At 40.8% G+C, this 14,180-nt stretch overlaps 1 protein-coding gene across 2 annotated transcripts; it reads left to right on the top strand.

Annotated features, from left to right (window-relative positions):
* Positions 1 to 13,464, top strand: vamp4 (vesicle-associated membrane protein 4). Of its 2 annotated transcripts, XM_042484033.2 has the most exons (9): positions 1 to 241; positions 1,344 to 1,491; positions 2,308 to 2,409; positions 5,815 to 5,861; positions 6,083 to 6,133; positions 7,164 to 7,264; positions 9,811 to 9,890; positions 11,517 to 11,568; positions 12,037 to 13,464. In XM_042484033.2, exons 2-9 carry the CDS (start codon positions 1,489 to 1,491, stop codon positions 12,060 to 12,062), a joined length of 462 nt encoding a protein of 153 aa, XP_042339967.1. In that variant the 5' UTR covers positions 1 to 241; positions 1,344 to 1,488; the 3' UTR covers positions 12,063 to 13,464. The 2 variants fall into 2 exon arrangements, with proteins under 2 accessions (XP_042339967.1, XP_042339969.1); XM_042484035.2 differs by lacking the exon at positions 1,344 to 1,491.
* Positions 13,465 to 14,180: the final 716 nt, after the last annotated feature.

Raw genomic sequence — 14,180 nt, 5'->3', positions numbered from 1 at the left:
GTCCCTCTCCTCCTCCAGCTGTTTGTGTTCATTTCCTGGTCAGCTGATCAGACGGAGAAGAGACAAGCGCACCGCTAGCATCCATAATGATAATCCTGTCTCATCGCCCGGACAGCGTTTGAAATGAAAGCGACAAAACCGTAAAGCCACCTCAAACTCTGAAAACCCCTGGACTAATACCTGACGCTCTCTGTGTTTGTGTTTTCCAGCATCGAGCAGCGGATCTTGTGGGAAACAGCAGGTAGCTAGCCACGTTAGCATCCTTAGCTTAGCTGCTAAATCTGTCACTGAACCAAGCGGCCTGCCAGAGCTAGCTAAATTAGCCACCAGCTTTTAGCCTTTACATTAGTCCCCTTTCACTTAAATTATTTGTTAAGTAGTAACGTGATAGTTACATTTTGGTAGACAACGATATTCTAATGTATTTAGATACGTGATAACAAACAGCTCAACCGGCTTAAATTGCCAACGGTTTTGACATAACGAGCTAATTTAGCATTCCTGATACCAGCTGAGCTTTTACGATCATTTAACCTTTTAAACCTCATCAAATTGGCTTGATTTCTTCCAAAAACTTGGTAAGAAGGGACAGAACAACGACAGCAAGAAATTATTAAAAAGAACAATAAATTTACCTTTAAAAAATAAATAAATACAAATTAAAAAAATACTTGGAAAAATGACTTACAATTAAAGAATATCTGAAATAATGTTACATGTGTAATTATGATAATATATAGTTGTTTCTAGCTTTTTCCTTTTTTCACTATTTAAAAAAAAATCAAAATCTACTAATTCTTGCAGTTTGTGGAAAATTTCTCACCAAGTTGCGCATTGCCTTTCTTCCATTTTTTAATTATATTTTTAAGAAAATGTACCAGTTTGCTCCAGGTTCAAAGGTTTAAATAGTTGTGAGACTTCTGAGCACAGCACAAGAAAAGTGATTTCGCTCCAGGTTTCAAATGGTTAAGGAGCCTGGACCCTCGAGGTATTACATTAGTTGTAAAATACCTTTAAAATAGCTATTACTTGGCTCTTAACACAACATCTTTTTTTCCTCTAATAGAGACAAAAAGAGAGAAAACAAATTTACAATATACTGATTGCAATCATTAATAATCTATAGTTTTCTCTTGTGATCATCAAGATGGTATTTCCTTTTCTCTTGTCCAAAACTGACATCATACGATCTGTAAATTCTATTTTATGTAATAAATCACAATTTTGATATGAATCCAGATCTGTTTTTTTAATGGATTGCACTTTAAAACTCCTCTGCAACCCTAACATGTTAGACTTTGCTTCTCCTCTTTCTCTTTCTGTTTCTCTTCACGCTGCTCCAGAGCGAGCCCTGTCCCCTGCTTCTCTTCACCTCTGTTTACTGGAAAGTTCCTCTCCTCTCCTGGCTACTGAAAGGCCTTTTTCCAATCGCAGTGCCAGAAAGGGACGCTGCTGTGAAAGCCACAGTGTCAGACTGAACTGGATTCAATGGTATAAGTTGGATTGTTGGATTTAGAGAGCTTGTGTTTGTGTGTGACTGCTGTGTTTTCCTCCCTTGATGCTTACAGAAGGGCCTGAGGATCACATGTTGTTTAGTTCAGTGTCGTAGAGGCACTTTATTGAGGCACTGTTTAGTTTTGTTGCGGTGTTACATATGGTGTTTGGAACGAGTAGCACCCAAACACAGACTCTGGGGGGTATAATTGGAAGAACAGCATGTTTTCCACATCTGACATGGTTGAGCTTTTCACCCAAAGGCACGCAGAGCAATGATGATATTTCCTTTTGTAGCCAGTGAGACTCTACCTGCTACTGCCAGAAATACTAGGAATTAAGACATTTAAATAGGTGTTTACAGTCATGGCGTAGTAGAGGAGAGGAACAGCGTTTCGCAGACAGCTGGCGTAATGAAAGTAACACTTTTTTTTAGCGTGTTCCAGAGGTAAATATCAAAATGCAGACGAAATGAATGAAATCAGCTCTGTGACTAATAATGAAGTCAGGCTGTTTACCGGGATATGTTGAGACTGGAGTCATCCTCAGATTGCTCAACCATGACCAGTCTCATTAATGCAATCACAACAGGGCAAGTTTAGATTTACGGTCTTACTCTGCTCATACACTTAATGCTTTGTTTCTCAGATTCTGCTCTCAGGCAGAACCTGGCTGTAGCTACGCCTGCCAGTCACTCACTTCTTCCAGGAGTACAGTCATTTAACAGGCAGCCATGTGTAACACTAATGAGCAGGAGGACCACTGGGATTTAGAGCAGGTGTTTCATGATCTTCTTCTCCTCGTGTCCCACAGAGGGAGCCAGATCGGGAGGAGCAGTCTGAAGACAACATGCCCCCCAAGTTTAAACGACACCTCAATGACGACGAGGTCACTGGATCCATTCGCAGCGAGAGGGTGAGACACAGACGGTGGCCCTTTTTACACAGAGATTGCGCTATAGGGTCGCTACCAAGTCCATTCTTTAGGCTTCCTCTACATTTTTGCACAAAACCAAACAACAGCGGCCTAATGCTGCTCCAGTGTGTGGTTTTAGACAGCATGCTGGCATTGCAGACAAAAGAGACGTGACGAGCATGATGTTTGATACAGCAGTGTCTGTAATTAGTGTTGCATGTAACACACATATCAGCAGCCCTTTCTAACAGTAACAATTGCATAACATGACAATAACAATTGCTTGCCGTCCCTGTCATAAGACAATCTCGTCCTCTCCTTGGACAGTAAAGATCTCCCGAATCTTATTGTTTCCTAGGGCTGTATGAGACTCAGAATTATGTAAGTCGAATCGGATTTGATTCGTTTTGTTTTACATAAAGTTTTAAAATTTGAACGGGCTCCGCTGGATATTCAGTGTGACAGCAGCAATCACATCATGTAGTAAACCGGTAAATGGCGCCAATGACAGCGCAAATGTGCAACATATTTTGCCAATGCTGCATATCAACTAAAATCAGAGACTGTATCATATTAACTTGCTGTGAGCTGTGAATTCAGCACTTCTTCGTCTTATGGTGCGATCTCTGTCTCCCTACATGCCGCTGCCTGCATATCCGCAGCTGCAAAGAGTGGCATTAAAGTGAAGAGCACTCACTCTGCAGCAAAATCTTGGCACCAAAACATCCTCAGAAGTAAACTGCACAAAAAAAACGACTGCTTGACTTGAAGGAATCTCAGTTGGCTGAGAGTCTATGAATGATGATTTGAATCTCAGACTTTAAAGGGGAAGTACTATTCTTTTCCCAATTTGCGGACATTTAACACCACTTCTTCTTTGACTTAACCACTTACTGCTTGTTAAATCTCCTGTGGTAGGTCGCACACATAACACGCCATCAAAACGTCACACACGTCCTGCTGGCTGTCTCTTTTTCAACAGACCGTGTTTCGGTGCTGTTGCTAATTCATTTGCCGGCTCGAAGGCGAGAAAACTCTGTGGTCCCATTCTGCCATCGTACTTTTTATACAGAACGGCAAGGCGGCATAACAACGTGATATTTCCACCTTGAGCAGGTTGTGTAAAAGGGGCTAATATCATAGAGAAGCAGGGGATGCAGGCAGCAAACACAGTAAAGGTGATTTAGAAATCGACATTCAGTGTGCTGAAGTCAGGTCAAAGTTTAATTTGAAATGCAAAACAAATGCAGATTTTGCGGTAAAATGCAGTTAGATTAGCATTAATGGAAAAACTGAAGGAAAAGTGCATGAATGCAGAAAAAAAGAGGACATTTTTGAAGGAGGTAAAGTGAAGAAACTCCTCTAGCCAAATGTCTGGTTCATATCAACATGATCATCTCCTTCCACCCACCTCCACCTTCCCTGTTTGCTCCCCCAAATTCTTTACTTAACTCTCTCCTCTGTCTCTCTGTTTAATCCTGTTTGCTATTGTGTTGTACTGGAATCAAAGCAAAGCTTACGGGGAGACTTGCATAACAAATTGCTCTCTTTCACCTTCCCTGCGTTCCCTCTAGTGCCCTACCTCCTGCCCTCTGATAATAACTACCAGTTCTCCCTCATGACTCCCATCATAGGCAGCGGAAAGAAAGACTGTGATGTTGTACAGAAGGAGAGTATTAGTGCCTCGCTTATAAACTTATTTATCATCATATGGTCACCATTCTCTCAGCTCTTTTGCAGATGACCGTGTATTTACAAGGACATAAAATGTCCACGTTGGCACAGCTTTGGCGGGCAGCTGTCAGCATCACAGGGCATCCATGAATTTTCCTTTTATCAGCTCTTTGTAGTGCCAGAGTGTCATGATTGTTAGAAGGTGATGACGATGACTGAAGAACTGGAAATTTAACTTAAACTACTACTTAACTTCTTCTGCATGATGTCATTTGTATGTAGCTAATTAGTGCTGCTCCTAAACCCATTGAACGACATGCTGTATGTCTGTAATATCTCCAGCTTTCCTCTGAAAATCTCTAGTGAAATGTATTGGATTCACTTGAGAAAAAAAATGTTTTTCTTAAATGAACAAGGTTATCTCAGAATCATATAAAATGTTTTTCACGTTACTGACTTCACAAGATAATCTCACTAATTCAGAAAAATTATAATTGACAAGATTATTATCCTGTAAAGTCAGAAAAGCGAGCAGATTTTAGATTTGCTCTGATACTAATTCTCGTGTTGTAAATGCCAGTACTCCCTCACATGGTGGATTGGGTATTGGCGAGTTTATAAGTCTATGCACCAATCCAATACCACATACTTTGTTAATAAACTTTGAAGTCATCAATGTTGTATAAAACATTTAAGTATAATATTTACTATTGTTAGAATATCTCTGAAGTGGTAAGTGTTTTTTGAGACGTTAGAAAACTAATAAGTCCAACAATGAATGTCTTCTGTCGTTATTTAACCATTCATTTGCGTTGAAAGGGGTTTTTGTTGTTGTTAGCACTTCGCTGTAGCCTACTGAATTTAAGATGTATCCCATGATGTATTGGGTTGAGCCAACGTGCAAATCAGGTATCGAATTTATTATTAGGAAGGAAAAAATTGTATCATAACATTTTTTTCCATGAAAACTAATAATTTTGAGCTAATAATGTCATCAATTATTTTTTTTCTCATGTGAATTCATTACACTTCTGTACCTTTCTTTCCCAGTTGCAGTGAACACTGTCCTCCTGTCATCCATTTAGAAACAGACTCTTACTGTCTGCTTGGTCCAATTCTCCTCCTGTGAGAATTTATTGCAGCTGTCCTCACTAATTCTCTATGAATAGCACTTTACACAGGGGCACTTTCTGGCTCTATTAAAGCCATCAGTGGTTCAGACGTGGTTTTGACAGCTTTTTTGTGAGATAATCCACCTTGAGATCCCAGAAAGAATACAGAGAGGCTCTGTTCTCTTTATCAGAATCTGCTCAGGTCCATTTTGGCTTCCCTACAAACTGATCGTCCCAAGAGTTAGACGCTGGGGAGTCTTAGAGAGCAAAAGAGGAAGAGCTTTTACTGAGCTTTGGCCAGCAGAGCAACACTAGTCTTTTATTTTTTAGTAAGTCATCATAGTGTAAGTGCACTATAAGAGCAGTGTATTTCGGCATGTCTGCACTCTGAGGACAGACAGAAAAAGCATCTATTGATTAGTACAGCAGCTCTCGGGCCCCTGGAGGCCAGTTTTTTTTATCTCTATATCAGCAGCACTGGTTGTGAGTGCCAGGAATGTGCTCTGTTTGGGCCTTTTAGCTGATAAAGGAGCTTGTTCCTGTACCAAATCATTCAAATCATAGTCACTCAATATCAAGTTCACTCTGATCTGACCTCTAAACTTTACTCTTTTTACAGAGGAACCTTCTGGAGGAGGACTCTGATGAGGAGGAAGACTTCTTTCTGTGAGTTTATTAATGTTCTATTTAGGCGTAGATTTTATTATAAATAAATCAAATATATAGTACAATTTACCCATATGATATATGCAACATTACTATCTTGGATTATTAAAACCAAGTACACAAAATCAACAGCTAAATAAGTTATTACAGTTGAAAATTTATATACAAAAGTATATATAAGTATATTAGTAACTTTGGCTTCAATAATACCTGTTTTCCAGGAGAGGACCCACGGGACCCAGATTTGGACCTCAGAATGACAAATTCAAGCAGTAAGTATGAACACATTCCTCATAATAACTTAAAGCCAGAGGGTCAGAGTAGTGTTGCCAGCACTCTGAGTTTTGGTGTTGGTGTTATGCAACTGTGGCTCGTCATGTTTACCAGAAGCAGCAGGTTTATGGTGGACTGTGAAAGCCATGTGCAGGTTATTGTGTAACTTTCTCGAGGGTCCTGATCCCTCCGCAGTCTGTTTCTACATTCACCTCCAGTCAGGGACGTCCAGAGAACAGAAGAGGTCATTGTTGAGACAGTCTGGCACCCAGAGTCTCTAAACTCTGTTCATTCTCAACAGTTTGTCATTGTTGAGAGCACTTGAAACAAGATGCCATCATTACGGATACTAGGAATGCTGTGTGCACTTTGCCCGGGCTCTTCACCACTGTGACTGAACCTGAACTCATGAGGTCAGGCCCTCTGGTGTGTGTACATGTGTTTGTAGCAGGCCATGCTCCTCTATGTCCCCCAGTGCTTTGCTCTGACTAAGTTTTTGCATGTTTACCGTCTTCAACATGCAATCAAGCTGAAGTCCAAGACTGATAATTTCCCGCTGTTCCGTGTCTGAGACAATCAGTGTAACTGCTGGAAAATGTGATCAGCTGTTAGAGACAGCAAATTACTTTGTCATGTATCTCCCCTCTGAGCCTCACGCCATTTTATATTTCCCTCCCGCTGACCCTGCATCCCTCCATGAGGTATTGCTAAGAAAGACATTGAAATAAAGATTGAACGGTAATCTGGACTAGTCATGCCATGCTCAGGTATGAGTACCGTGAATAAAGAAAAGATTCAAGTATAATTCTGCAGATACTGAACAGGTGCAGGAAGGTCACAGTGAGGCTGAAAACCATCTGACGGGCTTTTTATTGCCTGCCAACTAGACAGGTCCACATATAGAGAAGAGGATATTGTTGGGAAAACAGATGCTGTTGTGGGTTCCCACAAGAAAAAAAGATCAATCCTTGACAAATCTTACCTTTTATCATCTATGATTGACCGTCTATGACCAATGTGTGTCCTCAGGGTGCAGTCGCAGGTCGATGAGGTGATAGATGTGATGCAGGAGAACATCTCCAAGGTGATAGAGAGGGGCGAGCGGCTCGACGACCTGCAGGACAAGTCAGGTGAGTCACACTGGGACATAGTGTGTTTTTGTGTCAGTCCATATGTTTAAAATATGTGTTTTGTTGATCTACAAAGTCAAATGAAGTTAGCACAAACTCTACAGGGAATGTTTTATCAGTCTGGTTTGTTTTAATGGTTAGTTTCCACAGGTAGCTCGCAGATGGTTTGCACATGGCTCTAAGGACTGTTGTCCTCACTGTACACGGGCTTATTTGGGCATTTGCTTATGTTGATGGAAACATTTTTTGGGCATCTGGTTTAAAAGAAAGCATATTTTTATACAGCATAATGATCCTGAATTTATCTTTAAGGCCCTGACTACATGTATACAAATATTTAAAAAAAAATGTATATTTTTCCCCTTTGTTCAAAAAATAATTTTGATCACACAACTTATGTTTTCATATTATCACTGTCCACACTAGAACACAAAAAAAGGCTCCAGACGCTCTCCATTATTGGCTGTCTTCAGCAGTCATTCCTCGTCAAATAGGTAGTAAAGTTTATAGGCTAACGATACTATTTCAAAACACCTGCTGGAGATCTCATCACTGGCGATTCCAGTTTGATATAAGGATAAAGGAAATCACTCAAAGACACTAGATATGCTTCAGACACAGTAAACTTTTCCTTTCACTATGGACTGCTGGTTCGACCGGGCCTAATCCAAAACCGTTTTTTCTCGCAGACTTCAAAGCGCTGACACTGAGGTAGAGCAAAAACATGTTCAAAAACCAGCGGTACGCCAATGCTGATGTTGTTTCTAGCATGAGATCCAAAACCTGCACGAGACAAACAGAATACTTTTTAATATTTAAATGTTATGAAAATAAGGAATTCCAAATTCAAGCAAGAATTACAAACAAATTATTAACAAATTATTGGCTGTATTATTATTTGACTGTTCCCATAGAGGCAGTGCTGTGTACTGACCGAGCGGACGTACTTCATTTCCACTGTCTGTTAAAGTAATGAGTTTGCATTAAAAAAGGGATACACGGAAAATCATTTTTCACTAAAATAGCAAAAATGCTTCAAGAATTTCCGGGAGAGAGATGTCTTCAGATGTCTTTTTTTGTCCGTGCCAAAAACCCGATTCACTAACATATGTCATACAAATCATGACAACTTGACATTTCAGAAACTAGAGCCACCATTTTTTTTGGCATTTTCACATTAAAAAATGACTTCAACGATTACTTGATTATTAAAATAGATGCTGATAATTTTTTTCTCAACAGACTGATCAATCAATTGACTAATAGTTGCAGCTCTACATTAATCTTCGCAAAATGTGTAATATATGTCACATAGGTTAGTTCCAAAAATCAACCCAACACTAACTTTTTCAGTAGTAGGGCAAGCTTGCATGTAAATCCGCTCAGTCGGCTGTAAAGGTGTTAATGGTCTGTCCAGGTTTAGTGTTTTACCAGGTGTGTGTCTGAAAGCTTTTGACAGGTCTCACACTGTCATTCACACAGCCCCGCTCTTTGTTTTTACTCCGTGTGTATCGAGCAGGTGTGTGAAATGTGTTTACCTCGCTCTGTTACTCAACTTCACACACACATGCAAGGCTTTCAACGGGACACGCACACGTCTTGTTCTTCTCCTCCAGAGATGAAGAGATAAGACTAAAGTGCTGTTGTCTCTTCCCAGTCTATTAAGTCTCATCATGAAATCCACACAGATGTTATATAACTGCTGCTCTCTGTCGTGTCCACCAGCCAACAAAGACGATGATGCACATCTGGAGCGAATTTGTGTGTGTTTGCACGAGCCTTTGTGCATGTGTGAGTTTTGCTGCATTTGTGTGTGGCTGATTGCGTGTCTCTGCAGCATGTTGCCCTTTATAGCAGCAGTATTTACATGCACAATATAATATCCTGTGAATGACGTGCAGTTTGCTCTCTGATCTTTGTGCAGGTAACCTGTTGTTAAATTCCATCACATTAACAAGCATCTTCTCAGAAGCCGCATCTGAGCACTTCTCTTTGTAGTGGCGACGGGTTGTTAACAGGCACATGGGCGTGGAGGCAGCGGACACATGATAGACACTAAGACTCTTAAGAGGGACAGGCGCTTGGACGAACACAGCGCTGCACGCTAGAGAGCTATAACCTTCCTGTTAACATGCATAAACATCAAGTTAACAACAGTATCCAAGAAACAGAGAGGCCGAGAGCAGCGTGGGCGAGCATTTTGGAGATGGATGTCACGACAAGGACAGATGGGAGGAAGTTAAGGGAAATGTGTTTTTGCTCCACTGTGTATAAATTCAGCAATTTTGTTGTTCACCATTTAATGCCAGTGGAGTTAACTTTTTAAAAAACTGTTTGTTGGAGGAGTGATCTCACCAGCAAGGCTTACATAACTCACACATTGTAACTGCACATGCACAACTCAGAGCCAGGCAGTTTTGAGTCACCTTAAACAACATCAAAGTCAAAACAATAGCCTGGTTATTGTTTACATGGTGATTAACAGATGTTTTTTTATGTTTCTCCTCACATGTCCTTGTCTGTGCTGTGCTGACGTCATGTCCCAGAGAGCCTATCGGACAACGCGTCTGCCTTCAGTAGCAGAGCCAAACAGCTGCACAGGAGGATGTGGTGGAGAGACATGAAGGTGGGCTGTCTGTCTGTTTTATGTGTGTGTGTTTAAGCCTGTGACACCTTCACTATGTCTCTTTATTTGCCTGCATGTATGGTGTAGTCAAAGATATCCAGTATTATGAGGAATGGTTTTTAAAATTATTTTTTCCTCTCTCCTCCTCCTCCTCTGGTTCTTAACCTTCTTTGTGTGAAGGACCTGTAAATTTATACACATTATGTTATGGACCCCCATTTGATGAGATTCTACTTCAGGGACCTCCATATGAATTTTGGTTGTTAGATAGTCCAGATTTATTAGAAGTCCAGATTTATACAGTTGTCAACAACAGTTGAGATTACCGTGGAGAAAGTTACACCTATGATGAGAAAGTAACTTTTATGACTCTTGGGGCTCGTACACATGCTGCGGTTTTTTTTTGCACCCTCAAATCGATTGTTTTCATTGTACACGCATGGCAGGCGCGGTCAAAAGCCGGGGCAACACCCTTCTGGAGCACCTATTTTTCAGGGCACGGTGGCTGTGCTCAGGGTTTTAACCTTTGAAACAACAGCGTGCACCACATGTCATGTGAATGGAATAACCAATCACAGCCAGCAGATATCTTTCCCTTCCTCTGTAAATATCAGTCTGTGATAAATATATGGAAGAAATTATTTGATTTTGGGGCAATCCACAGACTTCGATATATCAAGCAGCAGAGTGAGGTACAAAAGCACTTATATATAAACAATAAGCACCAGAAGGTTGCCTCAAAGCTGACATGTATTTAAGAAACCGTTATGAGAGGAGAACTCAAAGAAAATGAAATGGGACCAGGCAGATTCCCAAATTTTGAAAAACTTTTCTTGGTCATTCCTCCTTGTGTATCTAATTTTCTCCAGGTGCAAAAAGCACATCAGGTCTCTCATCCATTGAATAAATGAAGGAGGATTCTGTCATTTCCAATTCTGAAGAATCAGACACTAAACAACAGAGCATGGGTCAACGTAAATATGGAGGAGAAATTGAACATTTTAGTGCAGGAATACCCAGGGATACCCTGAGCTAAACTATTGCTTATTGGTTCCCTTGACCGCTGTTTGAGAAGTCCTCGTGTCCACAATAACATTTGCCAGAATCCAATCACTGCTCGTAAACTGTGGTTGAACTAGCGCTGATCAAATGTAAATCGAGATTCTGCAACTGCATTGCCTTACATTTTCAGACACATATTTTGTGTACTGTTTATCTGTAAAATGTGAAAGTTTGTGACCTAGCTGCGGTGTTGAAAACAGCTGAGCCAAAACCGAGCACCACCCACCGTCTGCAGCAAACACTCTCATTATACAGATAAACAGTACACTAAAACATGGTTTCGAAAAACATTTTAGGCGAAAAATAAGCAATGCAGTAACAGACGCAGTGACTGACATGATTGACAGCTGCATTGAAGACTCCTCGGCTCTGATTGGTTGTTTCTGTCAACGTGGATTCAAACAAATGCCATTAGGAGGAGGCAGGGGAACATGTTTGTTTGTTTTTTCCACAGGTTATCTATCTCGTGTACTGCTGTCAAGATGGAATTTTAGCAAATATGACAAATGTAGTTTTTAATAAAGTAACCAACTGTATCTTTAATGTGTGTTGTTTCTTCCACAGATGAAGATGATTATTGCCTTGGTAGTTGTTGCCCTCCTGCTCATTATCATCAGTGAGTATTAGATCAGACACACATAAACTCCTGCTCCTTGCTAGATTTATCTTGTATCATTGGATAAGCGACAAACCTCCCTCAGTCACGCAGTGGCACTGCAAAACTTGCAGTGTCTTACCCTCAGAAAGACTAACAGCACGAGTAAAAGGGGATGGTGGTCTATTCGAGAGAACTTGGCCACCTTTTGTAGTGTATCTGCCTTTTTCTATGTAGATGGTGTTTTGTATTTTTCTTTCTTTTCAGTTTTATTTCCTGTATTTTAATTGACAAATTTTATTGTTATTATTCGTCTTATTTTATTTTATTTTTTGTCAGCTAGTTTTTAATCTGAGATGTATTTGAGAAGGTGGAGAAAATCAATAAAAATCTATTTAAGACCAGGCACACTAGCACAGTGTAAATTGATATTTGATAACTTGCAGAGCTTGTCATTTAAAATTCTCTTTTGTCTTTCTCTATTTTCAGTTCCAGTGATCCTGCGATATCGCTAGTGTCCGACGAGGAGGATGGGGAACAAAGCTCCTCTCCCTCTCTTTCTCTCTCTCTGTCTCCTTTGCACACAGTCCTCCACTCCAGCTAGGGGGCGCCAGCAGACTCCCACATCATCCTCAGCATCAGCCTGTGCGCCTTCAAGAATCTGCCCTCAACTTGCCCTCAGTACAGATCTTATCATCGGTATTTCCACACAAATCTGCTGTGGGATCAGTACAAAGGCTCAGTTTGAGGGGACACAGGAGACTTGTGGGGATATTTTAATGCAGTTCGGGAGAAAACGCTGACTCTCAGCCCTCTAGTCAATGTGAAGGAGTGCTCCATGCCATGATACATATCACGTGTAGGGCCCGTCTTTGCCTTGACAATAGGGAAACTCAAGGTCCTACATATTACATCATATAGTTAGATACTGTAAACGCAGGGAATCCATGCCCAATCGTCTCTCTTAGTTTAGCTGGTCTGAATCTGCTGCAGCAGCCTCGTATAAAGTGGGCTTTAACATTTAGCGAATGAACCTCAGATGTCTACCCATGATTCCTTGTGTGCTGTCTTCTTGCTGCGAGCGTTTATAGGGAACATTTTGTGAACACAAGCACATTTCACCGCTCAGCACGAGGCGAGGGAACATCTGAGGTTCATCTGTGTAGTCAAACAGTGGCTTCTTTTAATCATCAAAAAAAAGGCTTTCTGACAGCAAAGTGATTTCACTTATCAGGTATGTTTGCTCCTCAGTACAGATGATTTGGAAAAGGGCCTAGAAAACGAAGGTCATCTGTTTAGAAAACATGCTGCTTTCTAACATTATTCCACTCCATAAATCACCGCTCTCCATCTCTGCCTCCTGATAGCTTGTTATACTGTACAGCAGGACCACGTCGAACCAAAACATCCAGGTTATGAATGTCTCCTCACCTCTCTCCTGGGTTGTGCCGAGCTCTGGACCGCTTTGGTCACGGCTGTCCTACTTTCCTGCTCGCGACATAAAACTGTCTCTCACACTACAGATGGTTCTGTTTGGTTTTAATACTGCTTCTTTCTTTATTTTTTTCTCTCTATCTATAATTTCTTATTTCTGCTGATCGCTCAATGTGATGCTTGTATGAATGCTGGTATTCCCGTTGCCGCTGAAGGGACATTTTGTCTCTCTGTACTGTTACATTATGAGCAGGGGTAATTTTAAGTGATGCAAGTTAAAAGTTGAGCTGTGAAACAAAACTTAGGTGTCAATGTGTCCAGATTAATTAACTGTATAATACATTGTCATTTTATTATTTTTTAAAGTAATTTATTTTAGCTGTAAATATTGATTCTGTAATGATGTACAAATACTCTGGCATTGCATTGGAAGACTGTGATATACTGATACTTTTTGCTCTGAATTAAAGTGATTTTAAAGGGCTCCGGTCTGGTTTCATCTGGTTTGAACTGGTCGTCCTGGGAGGAGAAAATCAGAAAAGAAGAGTAAGGATGGAGAGAGCAATCAGAGGGGAATAGAGAAAGTTTGATTAGATTGATGGAAAGAAAGAAGATGAAGGAAGTGAAGAGGGAAAAACTAATCGTCATGCCATCCCTCCTCGTCCTAAGCTTTCTTTTATCTCCTCTCATTACCAAACTTTTTTATTGCTTCTGTGACTTTACTGGCAGTGTTGAGTCCCAAGATGGCACTAAAGTTGGAGGGGACTGGGGGCCGTGAAGCGTTATTGTTCTGACAGACCCACTGCTCTCGCCCTCTCCGGACCGAAGACACAAACACACACTGACAGCTCTGCCCTTTGCTCAGCCAGCAACCCTTTTGAGGGAGTAGAAATTAAATTGGCCTACAGGGGTCTTTGCCTTCATTGATCTATGGCAGATGGTCTTCCAGCTCGCACTAGTTGCTGGTGTGCAACAGCAGGGGGTGACGGTCTTATTTCAGCTTTGAAGATGAAGACGAGAGAGGGCGTAAACTTGTTGAAATGTTGATATAGCTGCGGTGAAAAGCCTGCATACAGTCCTGCACAATTGCAATGAAATCAAAGGTGGTAAAGTCCTGGTTGGACAAGTGGTTATAAAATGTTACAACTCTTTTTAGGTCTAACAGACACAAGTGCTTTGCTTTAACTGCAAAATAGGAT

The sequence above is a fragment of the Plectropomus leopardus genome, chromosome 5 (assembly GCF_026936395.1).
Source record: "Plectropomus leopardus strain MGB_pleo_1.0 chromosome 5, ASM2693639v1, whole genome shotgun sequence".
Lineage (NCBI taxonomy): Eukaryota > Metazoa > Chordata > Actinopteri > Perciformes > Serranidae > Plectropomus > Plectropomus leopardus.
The sequence above is the reverse complement of the archived record's forward strand: the minus strand, read 5'-3'. Positions and strand labels throughout refer to the sequence as shown.